Here is a 19,580-nt window from a genome sequence, read left to right on the forward strand (position 1 = left end):
TGTTTGCAGCCCCGCCCTGCCCCACCACTGACTTCAATAGGGAAAATAAAATGATAATAACAATGCGCTATTATCATTTTATTTTTCCTGTCAAGCATATGGGTGACGTTCATCCACCTTAGCGGAGGAGCCGCCACTGCTGCACTCATGTGACACTTTACTCACCTTTCCCCCTCGCTGCTCACTGCTCACTATGAAACCGAACTCAAACTAGCCCACCACTAACCATGCATTCATTTGTCCCACTCTGCACTTACATCCGCACCCATATTCATATGGTCACCTCACTCACCCTGCAGTCACTCCTCTCACCCTGCTCTCACACTGTTATATCACCGTGCACTCACATGGGCACTCCTGTCACCTACACAGTGCAGAGGGTTAATGCGCCTGCTACAAAGAATGTGTACCATGCGGATGTATGACGTTACAACACATGCTTTTACCACGCATGCTGTTACAACGCAGTTTTTACAACGCAAACCTTTACTACGCATAGCGCTTTGGGGTGCTGGATAGTGAATAGTTTAATTTACTATTCCAACTCCAGTCCCCGTGGACACTAGGGAAGGTGTTGGATAGTAAATTAAATCTATTCCCTATCCTAGAGCGCCCCCCAGCGCAATGCATTGTAATGGTTTGGGTTGTAAAAGTTGCGATGTAAAAGCAATGCGTGGTAAAAGTTGCGTTGTAAAGGATGTTTCCCGTACCATGCGGATCACAGAACTGAGTATTAGTAAACTACGAGGAGCCCTATAAAAAAATTACATGTTTGTCAGAAATCGGCTATAGGGAAATGAGGTGCATTGTTGGTAAGTGGCAGTTAGGGAATTCATGAAGAAGGAGGAAATGGGGGAGGGGCACCAAAAAAAGACTGACTGTGCGCCACCAGTGCTAGGGCCAGCTCTGGCTGGGATTCTTAGCCCCCTCCCGAAGTTTGGGTCTAGTTATGCCCCTGATTTGTGTAGTATGTAGTGAAGTCACATAAATGACAAACACATTCTTTAACAAGCATTTGCAATGCAATAGGTCTCGAATTTATGCAAGTTTGAGCTATTGGCATTGTAAATGAGAATGCCTTTTTTTATGTTTTGGTTTTTAAAGCAAAAAATAAAAGGCATTGCCATTTACAATGCCAATAGCTTAAACTCACGTAAATGCGAGACCTACTGTATTGCAAATGCTTGTCTCAGTGTGGACCTTCTATTTGTTTCCCAAACAGCAGGCACCGTTGTTAGTCCGGGAAACATGAAAAGATTCCGGGAAAGAACATGGTCTGTGGCATATGATGGGTGCTTACTGCAGAAATGTGTATGTTGGAGACAAACAATCGGCGAGACAACAAGCTAAAATCATGAAAACATAGTGCAAATGCACACAAGGACGTCTACAGCAAGGCCTCCGGAGCCGTGCACACACGCGGATCAGCGTAGTGTCAACTGAACATACAGAGAACAAGCTGGCATTTTTCTGGATCAAAATGTCAAACACTGCTAGAAAACCTTTACTGACTAATGCCTGAGTTCAACTGAAACAGGAACCACTTCTGCAGGACAGCATTTGCTCGGACTCTAGAATGCGTCAAAAGAAGAACAGACACCCAGCACTTGAGCAGAATAACTGTGTGGCAAGACCCACCACCCAAGTGCCCTTGGTAATGCCCCAATCATGCGTATTTCAATTATAACGATACATTACAATATTCGAGAATTCCGGGCAAAGAATGTCTTCAAACTTCGTCACAGAGGAACATTGACAAGCCAGATCAAATAAATAAGATCCAACCCTGCACTCCCCCTACCCCCCCCCCCCTCGACAGCAGTAAAAGACAGCAGTGTTAAAGGACTATGTGCAGATCTGAGGCAGAGGTGCTTACTATGTCTGGGGGCACAGAGGCGTTGGACATCTTGATGGCGAGATCCTAGCTAAGAGCTTCGGCTACACGATGACCAGGCGAGTTTCAAAAGAAAAAAAACACGTCTTTGTGTTTTCTCTTTTATGTGTTGCAGATGTCGAATCTGAGTGTAATGATCTTCAAGGTGGCAGCCGAGAGGCTCTTTTTGTCAGCAGCTCTTAGATCAGGTAACACTCGGCATTAAATGTTTCCTTGCTGCCACTCCTCTGGAAGGGAAGCCCTGTGTTTCTTTGACTACTGTTTTGGAAACGACTTTCCTCACGACAAACTCCAATGAGAGGACCACCACAAAAACAAGCCTGGGAGTGGTGCGCGCGCTAAAAGGAATTTTTAAAAATGCCCGCAAAGGGAGCGCGCACACGTACTGCAAAGAATTTAAGGAATGCTGCAGGCACAGTGCGGGCGGCTTCTCTCTCCCGAGCTCCCTAGGCCAGGGGAGAGAGAAGGCGAGACATGCACTCGCCTTTGGCCAATTGCGTGCTGTCTTTCTTGGAAAAACACACGCAAAGGCCAATAGCGTGTGGTCCGAGTTGGAAGTACTTACTAGAAGCCTCGTAGACAGCGCATGCACACTGGCTCAGGCGAGACCTAAAAAGCAAACGTTTCCATTTTCCAAGGACTGATCTGACCAGCTGTTCTCAATAGAAAAAAAAATCTTCTTATCTTATGTTCCTGCATAAACTATAAATGTAACTAAGGTTTAAGGTTTGGTAATGTGTCCTGCTGGGCTCAGCAGACCTCCATGTCTGGGACCGCTGTTAAATAAAGCAGTTTTTTTTAAATGCAGCCTGTTTTTCTTAAAGGAATATGGAATGCATTTAAAAAAAGAAAAATGAAACGTTTTGGTTTAATTTTTTACGTGCAGGTAGTGGTCCCTTGGACCACTGCCTGCCCCTAAAAAATATTTTCCTCTGCATTCACAAAGGGGAAGGGGTCTCTCTTGAAGAGGACGATAAATTGGAAGTGTTTTGCGACCGCAATTGCCGTCGCAAAACATTCTTACATAGGGTAGCGAGTCGCTATTAGGAAGGGACGCCCTTGGAACGCCCCTTCCTAATAGTAAGTCACAAATCCTATTTAGCGGGTCGTAAATAAATTCTGAATTCCTAAATAGGGTTTGTACATAGCCCATTGGTATTTTTGCATGCGCAAACGGGTCGCAAAATGGGTCATACGTCTGGCTCCTAGTATTAGGACAGTGGAATTCCAAAACTGTTTCCCCTTAGGCAATTAGTTTGGATGATATTTTCACATATGCCGTAGTTATGTTGGATACTAGGTACTAGAAGGCAACATAGCAAAGTTCAGGAGAGTTTCAGATATAATTTCACCGGTACCCTGATTAAGACTATATCTTTCTCTGAAGGGGCTCCCCCAGGCAGAACAGGAGTCCAGATGGGGGTAGATATGGAAAATAAAGCATAGCAACTCAAAGGGAGTAGGAACACCCCTAAGGAAGACTTCAATTTGGAGCCCCTTTAAAACCACACTCGGCATTAACCCCACTGTCAGTTGCTGTGTAAGATCTCTAAAATATCAGACTCCTGCAGGGAAATTGAGATTGAGTAAGGAGGTTTTCAGTCTAGTAAGAAACCCACATGACAGGAATTTCAAAGGTAGTTACAAATTCGAGGAAAATGTGCTTATACTGGTCTAAAGTGATGCAGAGCACAGATAGAAATGGATTTGTGTGAGTCTGGGCAGAACAATTAAACAACAACCACACAACTTTCATGAATCGAGTTCCTTTTGGGTTTCTATATGTTTTTATTGGTCTTTTAGTATCAACAAAACACAATATCTTTTCACTTATACAATGTACCACATTCTCTTCCCTCCCACATTACTTGCAAAGTTATTTGCTCTTCCTAATATATCTCCCTATTGTTTTCTGTCTGGTTTTATCCCGAGTTGTTCTCCAATGCCATTTGATAAAGAAATGTCATCTGTCATCTGTCATTGGAGCATTGAAGAACCATGGTGGCCTTCTTTGTCATAGCTCAGTAAAAATATCTAAAAAGAGGGAGGTTTCGTAACTGTCTGTAGTATCCAGTATCCGACTCGTAGATAAAACGGTTCTCTTCTGGCAGCCCAAACTCTTTCTTAAGTAGGTCCCACATTTTTTTTTAATAACAAACTTTATTGAATTTCCAGCAAGCAAAGCTGGCCAAGGTGAACACATGGCTCACACCATGGCTCACACATAGCAGAAAATGTTATATACACCACTCTGGACGGAAACATCTCATAAGTATCTCGCAATACACATGGAGAATGACTACAAGTACAGATTCATATGCAGTTAAACAAGCTGACCCATTCACTTTCCCCACACCAGCCCATGTTCCTGATGGCAGCCGAAGGCTTCAAAAACCACTTGCACTTGCTGTGCACACTAGTTAGTGCTCTGTATCCACTTTAACAGGATAGGAGGCTCAGGGGACAACCATTGCGCTGCGATGTCCTGTTTCGCCACCCGGAGGGCTAGACCCAGGAGCGCTCTTTCCTCCATTGTACCCCCAGATCCCTTGAACACCCCCAAGGCAATCAACAGGGGGAGAGGGGAAGTTCCCATCCCAGCACCCCGACATTTCATGTGTCACCTTGGTCCAGTACTAAAGTATCATTGCATATGACCATACCGTGTGGTAGAAATCTGCTTGGTGGATTCAGTACCGAGGGCATGCAGGGGTGTGGCGCAAGCCAGCTCAGCATAAGCGAGTTGGGGAGAGATATGCAAAGTAAATGTAATGAGATTGAACAAGTCACAGTCTGGAGGAGGTGGTAAGTTTGCGGGGGCCATCAGGGCGTCTCACCAGTCTTTATCCTCTACAGGTCCCACCCATCTCTCCTAACGGGTTCTGAGGTAGTCAAGTGAACCAGGGAAATTGATTACAAGTGTGTGGTAGATCTGGGATATTCTGCCACGCCCTAGGCTGCCTATGAGTAGCTTGGCTTCCAAGGGACAGAACTCTGGGAGTGTATCTGTGGGCAGGGAATGCGCTTGGAGAGCATGTCTGAGTTAGAGATATTTGTAAAATTGGCTACGTGTAAAGTTGTAGTTCTGTAAAAGGTCTTGTAAGGAGTGCATGTGCATCCAAGGTTGTAGCTCTGACAAAGGTCTTGAAAGAAGTGCAACTGCCTCCCCGACCATACATCCCCCCAAGTCGTGTGATACCAATAAGATCCCAAGAGTGGAAGCCGCGGAGTAAGGCTATTTCTTTCCACCAGGTGTCATGCCAGAGCGGTGTGTGTTGAGTAAGCCTGGCTTCCCATCGTAAATGCCATAACGCAGAATGCCATGCATGGAACACCACCGAGTTACCAGGGGCAGGGGGCGAGACACCAGAGACCCATAGAGAATAGCCTGTAGCTGAGGGAAACCCATTAATGAGAGTTCCAAGCTGTCGGCGAGATCAGACCATCCCCCATTGAACCAATAATTGAGGACAAGGACATGGAAAGATAAATAATAGAGGTGGAGAATAGTCATCCCTAACCTACCATCATAGGGTCCCTGTTGACAGTGTGTAAAGGTTATTAGATGCCACAGGAAGTCTTGATAGTCTAGAGCAGAAAACCACTTTCGAGGCAAGTGAAGAGGTAGTTTCTAAAAGACATAGAGAAAACGTGGAGGATCATCATCATCATCTTGAAGAGGGCAATACGTCCCAGGACATTGAGGTGAGGGAACCACTTGACAAGTTCCGATTTCTCTTTCTTGACCAGGGGTTGGAGGTTGAGGGCCCAAGTGAGCACCGTGTGTAGAGCAACCCACATGCCCAAAACAGAGGTGGCAGAGAGGGATGGCCATCTGCCGGTCAAAGCGTTCTCTGGACAGCCCCAGAGAGACCAATACTGACTTAGAAGGGTTCATCCGTAGGCCTGATGCTCTTTTGAAGAGTTCCATTATCTGGAGACATCTGGGCCAACTCACAGCTGGGCGCGCAAGATAGAGCAGTACATCGTCTGTGTATAGTGCGATACGACCTTCATGTCCCCCCTCCAGGCCCAACCCGCATATTGTGGGTCTATTTGTATATGTTGGGCCAGGGGCTCAATCACCAAGGCACAGAGGAGGAGAGACAGGGGGCAGCCCTGCTGAATCCCTCGCTCTATGGCAAAGGCGTCAGAGATGATCCTGTTAACCCTGACCCGAACGGTGAGGTTGGAGTAGAAAGCTCGGACCATGCTCTGAAACTTCGGCCCGAGGCCAGTATGAGTCAGCACCAACTGGAGGTAATCCCAGTCCACTGTATCGAAAGCCTTCTCAAAGTTGATAAGAAACAGGGCAAGATCTGATGGCAGCCGATGATGGTGGGCCAGGGCCACGAGGAGCCGATGGACACAGTGTCTCGTGCTCCGGGATGGCATAAAGCCACATTGGTCTGGTTACATCAACTCATATAGGACAAGTTGAGCCTGTTAGCTAATATGGACGGAAAAATGTTAACCTTGCAGTTAAGGAGCAAGATTGGCTGATAGGCTACTCATGACATGGATGGAGGTTGCATCTTGGGTATTACTACTATGGTGGCCGAAGCCAGCTCCAACGGGAAAACCCTGGTGTGGCAAACCTCTTTGTATAGCAACAGAATGTAAGGGATAAGGGTCTCTTGAAATGCAGTGTAATATTTCATGGGAAAGCCATCCGGGCTCGGGCTTTATCTGGTGTCATACCAGAAAATGCCTCTCCAATTTACTCCACCGCAAGAGGCTTGTCTTGCAGACGGCCTCTGATATAGGCAACCTGGGAAGGGAGACCGAGTCAAGGAACAATCTAGGCACAGCCATGTTCCTGTCTGCTGGTCTAAATACAGTGTGTAATAATAGTGAGCAAAGACTGGGGCTATCTCAACGAAGGTCTGCTTGGGACGGCCAGCCCCATACAAGGCCTCGGGAACAATCCTGTTGGCCTGTTGACGGGAGACCAACCAGTAGAGTAATTTCCTGTTTTTGTTCTCCCAGCCGTATATCCGAGCTGTCGTGGCTCACCAGAGGTGCTTGGCTGCCTCGAGAGAGTGCAGTGAATGTCCTTGTGGATGAGACCTAACTTTTGAGTGATATGCGCACTTGCGGCGCATAGGGTGCCCGTGTGTGTAACCGAGCCCTCGTTATTGCGGAAATAATTACCGGTGTTCGGACCCAAGGAAGAGGACAAATTTCTTGTCCTGGAACAACCAGGCATTCAAACTCCACATGGAAAGCTGTCCCGGAAGCGGGTGCACAAGATGGAGAAACAAAGAGGAATAGTCTGAAATTCCGTGGGTCAGAATCTGGGTCAATAACTGACAATCCAGGGCATGTAGTAAAACGAGATTTATTCAAGAGTGGGCGTGGTGGGCCACCGATGTGTGTGTGAAGTGCCGCTGCAGAGGATGCCAGGATCTCCACAAGTCGCAGAGACCCAGGGCTTTGGTCCAGTTAGTGAGACAATGGGCGTTAGCCCGTCTGAATGCCAAGGGGGTACTAGTGCTATCCTGGTCTGACTAAGCCATGGCATTGAAAGCGCCTCCTATTATCGTTAGCCCCTGTGGAAGGCCCAAGAGATTGGCTCGAGAAGTCCCTGAGCCCAGAGAACAAAGAGGCAGGGAGCACATAAAACAATGAGAAACATAACCTCGTGAGCATCGTAAGAGAGGTAAGAGACAAGAGGGAAAGAAAAAACAAGCATTTACAATGCAATGGTCTCTGCATTATTAAAGGTAGAGCTATTGGCATTGCTCATGACATTTTTTTCATTTAAAAAAAAAAACATAAATAAATGGTATTGTCATTTACAATGGCAATAGGTGAGCATTAGAGAGTAGTAGAGAGTATTCGCGGACACAGAGCCACACACACAGAGAGCCACACACAGAGAGCCACACACACACACAGCGAGCCCCCCACACACACACAGCGAGCCACACACACACACAGCGAGCCACACACACACACACACAGCGAGCCACACACACACAGCGAGCCACATACACACAGCGAGCCACACACATACACACAGAGCACCCCACACAGAGCCACCCACACAAAGCCACCCACACACACACACAGAGCCACCCACACAGAGTCATTCACATAGAGCCACCCAAACACACACAGAGCGACCCTCACACAGACCCACCTACACACAGAGCCACCCACACAAAGCCACCCACACACACACACACAGAGCCACCCACACAGAGCCACCCACACAGAGCCACCCACACAGAGTCATTCACATAGAGCCACCCACACACACACATACACACAAGCCACACACATGCATACACAAAGACCCACCTACACACGATGCGTACAGTCCAGAACGTGGCATGCGAAGACTTGCTGTAAACAGTCAGCATCTCGACCAAACTAACTCGCTACAGATTTAGACCTGCCCTCAAAATGGCTAGAGCCCAGTGCCAAACTAGCTTAGACATGACTGGGTGAATTCAAGCTACAATTCTATAATGCGATATGGTTAACTCAAGATGTCAGCCTGTATTTTTGAAAATATGTTTTATTTTTTTTAAGTCTTTGTTACATGAACAATTCAGAAAGCGTTTGTTGTCAAGGAAGAGTTACTGTTCACGCCCACGTGTTATATACAACGCGAGCGAGCACAAATGAGCCTAAATATTTACATCCAGTACAATGAATCAGTGTCGGGGGTAGTAAGTGCTATATGAATACAATTGCAATGTTCTCACAATTTTAACATGCAACTAGATTTCTGGTCCAGGCTTTATTGCGTGCCTTCTAGAGCAAGTAGTTTTTGCTTTTCATTATGCACGCAGCACTACAGTTCCCACAATACAATGTGCAAAGCAGACATGGATACTCTAGTCATGCCTGACACGCAATTACCTGAGATTTGTTTCCCATTACAAGTAGGGCCTTGAGAACCGCGGGGCTGACTGAGTGTGCCAGACAGACACATGCCCTTTAATAACACGAGGCAGTCTGGGCAGGAGCAAAACAGATTGTTCATCCTCTGGCTCTGTAGCTATTCAACCAACAGAAACGCTCTGCTTCTTTTTGCTGTAATAAGTGATCCAGATTTACATTTTAACCTGGGGTACTCTGTTTTTTTCGGAACAGAACCTATCGCCAGAGCCGGATTTATTTTATTTGCAAATGCCGAACTCATTTTTTTTTTTTTTTGATATATCATCTGATTTGGTATGTGCACACTGGAAGGAATCGCAGATGTTTACGTTAGCCCGGAGCAGAATCAACAGAAAGAAGCCGTACTCGGATAGCTGCAGATGTCGCGAGCTGCTTGATGATGTCTTCCTGCGCAGACTTCCCCCCGCCCGCGCTCCCAGCTCTGGTAATTCAGTCAGATAATACATACCTTGTTCAGCAGATTGATACCATGACTGATAGCACGTGGTGTTTCCTGTTCCACAAACGCATACTTAAAGCAGCAATGAATTTGAAGAGAACCGGATGCCCCCGGCAAGCCCAACAATTCCAAAGCCGTAAAAATGTGAAAACCAATCAGGCTGCACAAGTGTTCCCTGATTTGCTAGTTTAAAGGCTTTTGCGCGGGGGCTCTGCACCTGACCGAGTGCGGCTCACAATGGGCTTCTGTGTGCTAGGGAGTGTTGTAAAATTACATGCATTGAACAGTTTGTAAGAATTTCTTGTCTGCACCGTGTGCCAACTCGTCTGACGGGTTACGGGGGTCACATGAGGAGCGTAATCTGCTACGGAGGATTCAGAAACGGGGGCGTTGTGGGAAGTCTGGGAATTCGACACGCAATAGGCACTATCTAGTGAAAGTAATAATGCTGTGATATACAGTGCCCCACGCCGGACTGTTTTTTCCACTTCTAAACGCTGTAAATAAGAGTTGATACCTTCGGGTCGAGTTCGCACAATATAAAACAGCAAAAAAAGGCTGAGCCGATGTTGTTGAGAATCGAACCGTGCTCATTTGTCCTCATACATCGACATATGACCCCCGTTCCTGTCAGTGTTAAAAGAGCCAGTCTGTGTGACCAGTGCGGAGCTCACGTCCCGTGCATGGTTATTCGTGGATAATACGCGCGCTCTTGTAAGTCTGGATGGGTGGCCTGCTTGGAACGAAGCCGGACGCATACCGAAGGTCTGGCGGGGACATGCATGGAGTCTACCGGATACAAATCCGCTGCTCCTGTTCGTGTGTATAAAACCTGGACGCCAGGAAAGGGTGACTTCTGGTGCCCAGTAGCGCGAGTGCCGGAGTGGTCAGGCCACTTTTAGATAAATGCTCCTATAGGTGACAGAAGGCGCGTGTGTAAAGCCACCCCTCCCCCGAAGACTTTGAAGTCTCGCGCAGTCTTTCTCTACACCCAAGCCATTGTGTGATCCTCTGCTTTTTTTTTCTTAAAAGGAAAAGCACTAAATGAATTGTTTACCTTTTAGAGATGTTTTCGTGACTACGCAAATAGATTTTAAAAGGTATGCCTATTTGTTTCATCTCATGCCGGCATCCACCATGATTATGTTAACAAGAAAAAAATAAAAACTTACCTGGAATAGCAGCGGGGCTGTTTCTGACGACAACAACAACAAAAAAATATGGCTGCCGCAAAGGTCCGAAATTTTCGGAATCGGGGCGTGTTTTTTGCTGAGTGACGGATGACGTCACAGATAGAAAGAACGCAAAAAACACACCCCCGAATCCGAAAAAGACGGGGCTTGAACCGAGTGACGCCCCTCTCCTCCAATGCCTGGCCAGCATTTACTAGGTCAGCCAATGGAGAAGAGGGGCGGGTTCCAAGCCCCCTTTAAGAAACATAAAATCTTCGGCTCCGCCCACTGCTACACAGTGCGACGGTCCTCGACCTAAAAAGGGAACAAACACCATCATTCCAAGAGAAATCGTTAAATCAGAGCAAGACATGAGCCACTATCACATAAGCAGGTATGAGGCCCCTGAGTATAAAGCAGGCACAAGAGGTAAAGTAATAATTAGGTGAAACGAGGGTAAGCAGCGGACAAAACAACAGCATGAACCAAGAGTAGTGCAAGTAGTAGAGTCAAGCTTTATCCAGTTGCGGAGTTGTGGAGCGGCTAGAAGAGTGCGCAGTCAATAGATGTCGACCTCGGTGAGATGGTGAGACAAGTCAGTGGGGAGAATGGTCGGATTAGGGAGTGCAGCGATTTGGTCATAAGTCCCTCCATCCCTCACCATCTTCTGCGGATCTCAGGCCAAGGCCTCCAGCAGGGAGGGCGCTCTCACTCTCATTGCTGTTTACATACTACAGTCCAAACTGGTCTACGGGTTCAGTGCTCAGAGATGTTTAGCGCCTTTGTACAACATCATCAAGTACTGGTGAATTTTATTAAAGTGGACAGCTCCTTTTCCCAACATCTTGTGTTGTAGAACGAACAGCTATCTGGGTTGGACTGGAAGCTTGGAGCAGCTATAAAAATGTTTTTTTATTAGCTCCATGTTGCCGAGAACCAATGCTGTTATGTGCAGGGTTGGGCTTTTCCAAGAATTGTTTTTTAACAAAAAATGTTTTAATTTTAGGTCACAACATTCCAAGTATGGGGGCTAAAAAGCCAATTGTCTCTCGACTGCAGTTCTAGAGAAACTTGTGCGATATCCCCATATGTAGGGCCGGGCACCGTGCCCAAGGGCATTATTTCTTAGTAGTAGTAGCAATTCATGCACGTGTACTCACAACAGTACTCCCGCAGCTCGCGGTTTCAGGTTCAGAAGCCGAAAGAAAGCATTGAGCATTTCATGTTCTTCCATTATAGTTACATCGTTAACTCCGTTCAGAAAGCCATCATTATTGTGTACATACTACCGTATGCTTCTCAACATGTGTTCACTTCATAGGCAGTATGGTGGTACACTATATCACTGTGTTAAATTACTTATAATCTGCATAACTATTAACTAACTTCAAATGGCTTGAAGTATGCTCAAAGTGTTTTTGCTACTCTGTACCTGCTATGGTTTGGAAAGGCTGAATTCTATTTCTAGGTTACTGAAAGATATGTAATTCTTACCATCATGGTCGGTTTCGGTTGATAGAATTTAATATAAATGTGATTGGTTTTTTTGCAGGAAGGCCTGGCTGCGGAAGGTGGGGAGCCCAAGTTCCCGAATTGACCGGACCGAGTTCTCGCAAGAGAAAGACATCACCAAACTTGAGTTCAAAGGCTTCGGCACCAGATACTGAGAGGAAAGGTCCTCAGCACAATGAAAGAATGCCCCATCTCTGCGTCGCACTACTTTATCAAGCTTTATCGAATAGCATAGTAAAGCAGCGCCCATCCACTGTAACTGGAAAACCGCAGCATTACGTGTTGGTGCTTTTAAACATGAAGGGTCTCATTCCAATATTACCGAATTACAGTGCGGTGATACCCCAGGGGAAATAGGGATACCACACCCTGCAGTATTCTACAGCCATGTCCGAATCCCAGTACCAGCAGTCAGAATGAGGAATAACCAACCAGTGGAATAAGTTTATAGGCTCCACGTTTTCTATCTTTTTTTATTCACACACAAATTAATTAAGAAAAAAGCTTGGTTGGGTTTGTGCGAGGTATGAGCACGTATTAATTTTATCTCAACTCGGATTCCTAAATTTTTGCACCGATTTACGATTGACCTCTAAGATTCGAATTGTGCCTAAATGTGCTGGCAGTAACCGCATTGGTCGTTTAATATTTTATGTACATCCGGGGTGGGTCTCGTAGGTCCAGAAGGGGTAGAGCCATTCCAGATGTTCAGGAAAGATATCCCTGTAAGAAAGAATGACACACAATGAATGAAAATGGAAATTATTGATATAGACCGTGATTACCCTGAAAAGCTGCCATGATCAACAGGCACATTGGGACCTGCCCTGGACACCCCTGTTGGAAAAAATGTTCACATAGCCATGTTTCTGCCTGTTTTGCTCTGTTTTGTTATCTAAGTTACACTTATTATGGCATGAACTTGTGAAAGCAAATTATAAAATACTGGCGTGGCAGCTTCCCCTCCTGAATTCTCAAACCACTTTAACATTGGCATCCTCTGGGAATTGCAGTGTTGCCTGTCATTATTTTTTTTTATTATTGTTATCTGTTTTCCCAACAGATTTCAATAATTGACAAACGTTACGTTTGCAACAAAAAAATGTTAATATCATGTCAAGAATTACAAACCTTTCAGCAGTGAAGCCTTTTTCTTTCCATTTTTAAATTGCTCACTTTTACAGTTAAAATAGTCATGTGTCAGTTCTAAAGAGCTGTTGCTAGCCAATATTCCCTCTTTTACTGAGAGCATACAGTATTATATCTCAGGCATTTTAAATTGGGCTTTGTTTCACCAACATGCTAGGGTGACAAAAGTGACATCACACACCCTTTGACCTCAGTGGCATCACGGGAGTGATGTAGTGCCATTTGACCGTGAATCTTCCCAGGATATGATGGCACATGACTTCATGACAATAATTGACATAGGTAAAGTTCCATTACTGCATAATTAATATAGCAACATAACACAGATAAATCTCCCTTTTTGATACCACCTATATTTTAAGTAAGCTGCCGACAATGTATGTCAATAGAATATTATCAATATCTCTTTGCCTCACATGAAAAAATATATGTTTTTTGAAGACGAGTTTCAGGGCTATAAAACACAGAACAATGCTGGGAATCTAAATTATTTCTGTCACCCACTTTCATGATTTAATGGTTGTCCAGTTTACACCTCAATTTGGTAATGCAATGATAAATCATAGGGAGAGTCAAAAAAAGAGATTTTTTTAAAAAGTACTTATTTGAACCTATAAAAATTGACATGAACCACTGAGCCTATTTACATTAGAAAATACACATGTGACGATACAGCAGAGGGACTCTTGGCAGATGTAAGCGCTTTGATAGGTGCGAGATCTCAGCACCTGTAAATCCCACTGGGTGTTGGGTTGGCGTCAATCCTTGGCGTTACAAGATGTGGTTTGCTTTAAAGTGTGTTAAAGCCCACAAACTAGTACGTTTGTGGGCATTCACCAACTTCTATTATTCTCTTTTTCAGCCTGGAAAGAGTCATATTTTTACTCCAGCCAAAAGCTGGTGCAAGTCGTTTAATGTGTGAATGGGAAGTTGGTATAGGGGAATGGGTTTTTCTATGGGTAAGACTATTAGAGTTTTCTGCCAAGAAGACAACTGTACAGTGGGAATGAGTTTCATGATTACCTAAGGCATCTGCAAGGAAACTTGCACCAGGTGTAGCTCTCCACGTTGATTCTAATCGGAATGTATGAATTCCAAAAAGTAGTAAATCTGTACTTGGCAATAGATTCTAAAAATCACAGTGTAGTTTACTAAATGTTTTTGTGAATCAGCCCCCCATAAGCTGAATGTAAATTATACTGTTTAAATTATTCATTATTGTCAATAACATTTGATTAATGCTCCGTTGTGACACACTAGCACAGAGGAAGCGGAAAGGGGAATATTGTGTTTCAACATATACATTTCATGTAGCCTTAATAAATGCCTTGTCTATAAATAGAAAATGTTTTTTCACTTGTTTCCAATTTTATTTAATAATAGAAGTGTGAATTGCACTATTGAGTTTGCTTGACATATCAGAAAATTCACTGTCCTAGCTCCCAGCTGCTGCAGAAAGTAAACAATACTCATCAGAACAAATACATTCTGCTCTTGGCACTGCCTTTACAACGTGTTCTCGAAGGCAGTACCATGGGTTAGGAGGAGCAGCTGCGACCCCTAAATGACGTTTTAAGACATCACATGATGGCTTTTCCATTTAAAAAAGTGAAATATGCAAAATTGGAATATGTTTGATTTACACTGCATTGCAAACATTTTGACTGATGAGACTTTTGACTGCTATGGCAACAAATGAAAGTGCCATTAGACAAGTGTTTTAGAATAAATGCATTCATCAAACAAAATAAAGTGAGTAAAAGTCTATTTATCCATTAATGCATCTCATGTCTGGCTTCCATACTGCTGAATGGTGCTATCAGAGCCCTCATGATTTGCAATAGCTTCAAATGTCATCAGCTTTCGCCACATAGCCACACACCCTTGTACTTGCAACCATGGCTGCAAAAGGATCAGTTCAATGTACTACTGTTTTCATGAGTTGGCCTTGAGCGCAGCAAGACCATGACTTATTACAATTGTGTTTTGGGTGTATCAAGTTTGTGCTTGACATGTCTAGCCATTTTGAGTTTTGCCTTTGGTCGGGGGGGGGGGGGGACACAACCAGCAGTTGCTGTTCGGTATCCTCAATGGGTACTTTAGTTATCTGTCACCGGTGTCAAGTAGCCTCGGGCACGGCCTATTACACTCCAGTTGGCTAAACCTTTGTACATTTGACTCTCAAAAAGTAACAAGGTCGACCAGTAAACGTTTTAGTCCATGAAGTACCAGAGGTATTGGAATGCTGATATATATTACACAAGCAAATGTACAAAATAAACAAAAAACGTTCGAACCTTCAGTACGTCTTGTCTGGTAGAGACTCTTTCTAGCCGCAGATTCCTTACCTTTGATTATTCCCCAGACATCAGACTGGATCCAGAACTTTTCAAGCAGTACCCCTGTGCGCCATTAGGTGGTGTCGTTCGACTCCTGGTTGGCATCATCAGCACCCGAAGTGATGTGCACAGTGCCTACATAGGTGCCACCCCACCATGCTGATGCAGTTTATTTTCACAACTTTCTACACCAGAAGCATAGAGCCACAAAGAATGCGGACACACTGATGTGTATTGCTAAGGCTCCTAGAAGGGTGAACCTATGAATTAGTGCTTAGAGCAAGGAGGGTCGGTAAAGAATTTCCGGCTAGATAGTGTCTTTACCAGATAAGACATTACCAAAGGTGAGTAACTTGGTCATCTGATGAGACTTCTTTCCGCAGATTCCTTACCTTAGAATAGATACCCAAGCATTACCTCCCTAGAGGTGGGTCTCCAAAACCGATTAAACAAAGTCACAGCAGACCTAACCATCGAGGCAGTAATAGTTGGCAAATGTGTGCAAAGATGCCCAATTTGGTGTGTAACAGATGGTCCGGACAGGCAATCAGCATGCTAATGCAATGATCGCAGCCTTGGCTCTGGTAGAGTAAGCACACAAGCTCTCAGGGTGTTGCTTTTTGGTCAACGCATAACAGATTTTTATGTAGCGAACTATCCATCATTCGATGACCCTTTTCTGCACAGTCTTCTCTCTCAAAGCCCAGACATACCCTACAAAGAGTCCATCATCCACTAGGAACTCTTCTGTGCTATCTATATCCTCTTCTTTAGAAGGGTGAGGCGGAGCAAAGAAGGTAGGCAAGGTGATGTTTTGATCTACATAAAAAGGTGTCACAAACTTTAGGAGAAAGTAAGCATGGGTCCTCAGAAACTGCTTGTCTGGGTAAAAGGTAAAAAGGTGGTTTGAGGAGGGTGCACAGAGAGTGCATGCATTGTACTGACCCTCCTGGCTGATGTCCTGTCCACTAGAAAAGCAGTCTTTATCGTAAGCAGGAGAAGTGGGCAATTGTGCAAAGCCTCAAAATGTGTGCACATAAGAAAAGTCAGGACCAGGTTAAGATTCTATGGGGGCATGATGAATGGCCTGGGAGAAATGTATTGGAGAGCTTTGAGGAATTTAGTCACAACAGATGACTGGAAAAAAGAAAGTTAATTCTGCAACTGCAAGAACGCTGAAATAACACACAAGTAACCTTTAACAGTGCGCAGAGCAGAGCCATGCTGCGCCAGAGAAAGAACAAACAATAGAATCTGGGACATGAGTGCAGAAAGAGGATCAATATCCTTGGATGCACACCATGCCACAAAGTTGTTCCAACAGCAGGCATATATAGGATCTTGGTGGAGGGACGCCTGGCTGCTCGAATAACATCACAGCCTTCGGAAATCAGGTCGAAAGCTGTCAGCTGTCGCTGCTTGAACTCCACGCGCAAAGGCGGAGCGTGCACGGGTTCTGGTGAAAGACTCTTCTTTGGGTTTTTTTTTAACACAGAGTTGTATTAGTTTTTTAGGTTTGCTACAATTTGTGTTACCAAAACAACACCACTGGGTCTGGGCTCCCAATAGCACAGCTTAGCCACAAATTACTAATAAACAACAGAAGATGCTTGTGCTAGTCAATTAAACGAAAAAACCTTTTTTCTCCAAAACATTGGAATCAAACCTAATGTTTTTTGTTTTTATTTTATTTTTGTTCATTTATTTTTGCTCAGTGTTTCTTTTCCACATATTATTGTTTTACATTTCGCAAACTTTTCAATTTTTCGGACCTTATGTACAAAACCTAACCATTAATATTTACAAAACAAATTACCAACAAAATCATTCAGACTTTCAAACATACTCCACTCATACCATTACAGATAAAAATACAACTGGAATTATAATATTCACAGCAAAGCCATATAACATCTGTTATCTCAAAAGAGAAAATTCAATCTATGATTTAATCCTTTAGTTTGTTCAGTCTTTTTTCAATGGCTATTAACAGACAGACTGTTAATAGCCATTGAAAAAAGACTGATTCCAATGTTTTGGATAAAAAGGGTTTTTTCGTTTAATTGACTAGCACAAGCATCTTCTGTTGTTTATTAACAATTTGTGGTACAGCATTATGAGTCTCAGAGCATTCTGTGGAATCAAAATCAGTATATATGAACGTCGTAATAACTTGGGCACATGGGCATATGGGCAAATCCTTAGAATACGTAGGAATTGTAGCAACCTGAATGATTACCGAGACCAAGCAAGAGACCTCACTTCGAAATTAGAGTCTAGAGGTTACCCAAAAAGGATTCTGAACCAAAGCCAGAAAAGAGCCAGAAACCAGCAGCGAGAGGTACTTCTGGAAGATGTCACAAAGACCAACAATCAAATTCCACTGACCTGTGTGACCACTTACAGCCCGGCATCAAACAATGTGACCAAAACCATCCAGAAACAATGGAAGATACTCAACACGGTCAATCTAAAATGGGAGAAACCCCTTTTTTCTTTCAAACGGGCCAGGAACATAAAGGACGCGGTCGTTAATACTAGACCAAAAAATCTGGGTACACCATCTCCCACAGTCCTCAATGTGTGGGGCCTCCCTAACATCACCGGGCACTACAAGTGCGGCAACTGCAGCGTGTGCCACCTGACGGAGAACACAAAAACTCTTTCGATGGAACCAGGGAAAATCTGGACCATCAGGTCCCACAGCAACTGCAACAGCACAAATGTTGTGTACCTTATCATCTGTCCGTGTAACCTTCGCTACGTAGGCATGACCAGCAGGAAGGTCAAGCAAAGAATTGGCGAGCACAGAAGCACCATCCGGTGCAAGAAATCTATGACCAAACTGACTGAGCACTACCTTTCCATGAACCATACGCCCAACGATATGACATGGACTGTCATAGAACAACTAACACCGGGCGACAAACTATCCCAACGACTCTATGAAAAAGAGCAACGTTGGATATATAGATTGTCCACCCAAAGTATAGGTCTCAACGACAATATTCCGTGGAATTCAGTGCTCACTAGTTAATATCACTGATCTGACCTCCTTTAAGTCCATGTAATAATTGTTCTGTTACCAGGTTTAGCCCCCTGGACCGTCAAATGATCGCCCCTGTCTGATAACTCGAGTTCCCATTACTATGTTGTATCCATCACTACGCTGACGAGCGTCCCCTTCCACACTTTCATTCTATTTAAATCACGAGTTTTCGACGCCTTCTGGCAGCGCAACCATCTGCGACTGCGCCAATTTAGCCTCTGACTCAAGCTTTAGTCTCCCTGGCAACGGGGCCCCACGTGACTATGCCCCGCCCCGCCCGGTCGGCAAACACGGAAGTCAATTTCTAGCTGCACTCCAGAACCCGCACCTCACTCCCACAGAGCTCCCGACGGAATCACTGCTAGGTTAATCAGCCTGATTTCCAGAAGCCACAAGTAAGTCCTGATATAGCCCAATCCGATGGGTCGTGGTTCGACGGAACCTTTACGGTCCTCTCACTCCCTCACCACTTTCCATTTCTAGATGGTGGTTGTACGAAAAAGCAGGGTCGGGGAGCTCATGAAGCCCTAAATCAGCGTGCTTCGCGTAAGAATATTCTGTCAATCTGCTCGTATGAGAATGACTGCTTGTGCTGCCTGTATGCGTGTGTGGGTGGTTTTTAATGAGATCTATAATTATCAGCACTTTAGATCTCTTTTTGCGCCGCATCACTTTACTCAATTATTATTCGAGCACGGCATGCTCCATCACTGGAGCTTAGACACTGCTACTTTCACGTGAGTCATACTCACTCCTTTCTTTGGCACTCACTGGTACAGCGGCAATTGTATTTTTACATTGTGACGATACATCACAGTTCAGAATGTAACGCAACACCCTGATGGCAGTGAACGCGTGCGGTTTTTCACAAACAGCACGTAAGTCTGCTCAAGTTACGATTGTTCGAGCCCGAGAACGGGCACATCCCCACATAGTGCACCATTCACATATTATCTGTATGCTTGCACTGGATTAACATGCCCTCACCACATCCCTTCTCCCCGTTCTTTCCACAGGTTTTTAATCCAAACAACACGGAGAACAACACTTTTTAGAATTCACCTGTTTGTGATTTCACCTACACTATTAGGCGAGGGCAGGATACACCTTA

At 44.7% G+C, this 19,580-nt stretch overlaps 1 protein-coding gene across 2 annotated transcripts in view; it reads left to right on the forward strand.

Moving 5' to 3' along the window:
* The window catches only part of ACYP2 (acylphosphatase 2), a 760,277-nt gene extending 745,357 nt beyond the window's left edge, over positions 1–14,920 (forward strand). Inside the window, exon 4 of one of the 2 annotated variants that reach the window (XM_078649480.1) lies at positions 11,973–12,225. In XM_078649480.1, the coding sequence (XP_078505606.1) occupies positions 11,973–12,087 (115 nt within the window). In that variant the 3' untranslated portion in view covers positions 12,088–12,225. Of the gene's footprint in view, positions 1–11,972 lie in introns of both variants that reach the window. The other variant, XM_078649479.1, reaches the window with a different exon arrangement.
* The last annotated feature ends 4,660 nt before the right edge of the window (positions 14,921–19,580 follow it).

Source organism: Lissotriton helveticus, chromosome 6 (genome assembly GCF_964261635.1).
Source record: "Lissotriton helveticus chromosome 6, aLisHel1.1, whole genome shotgun sequence".
NCBI classification, from domain to species: Eukaryota; Metazoa; Chordata; class Amphibia; order Caudata; family Salamandridae; genus Lissotriton; species Lissotriton helveticus.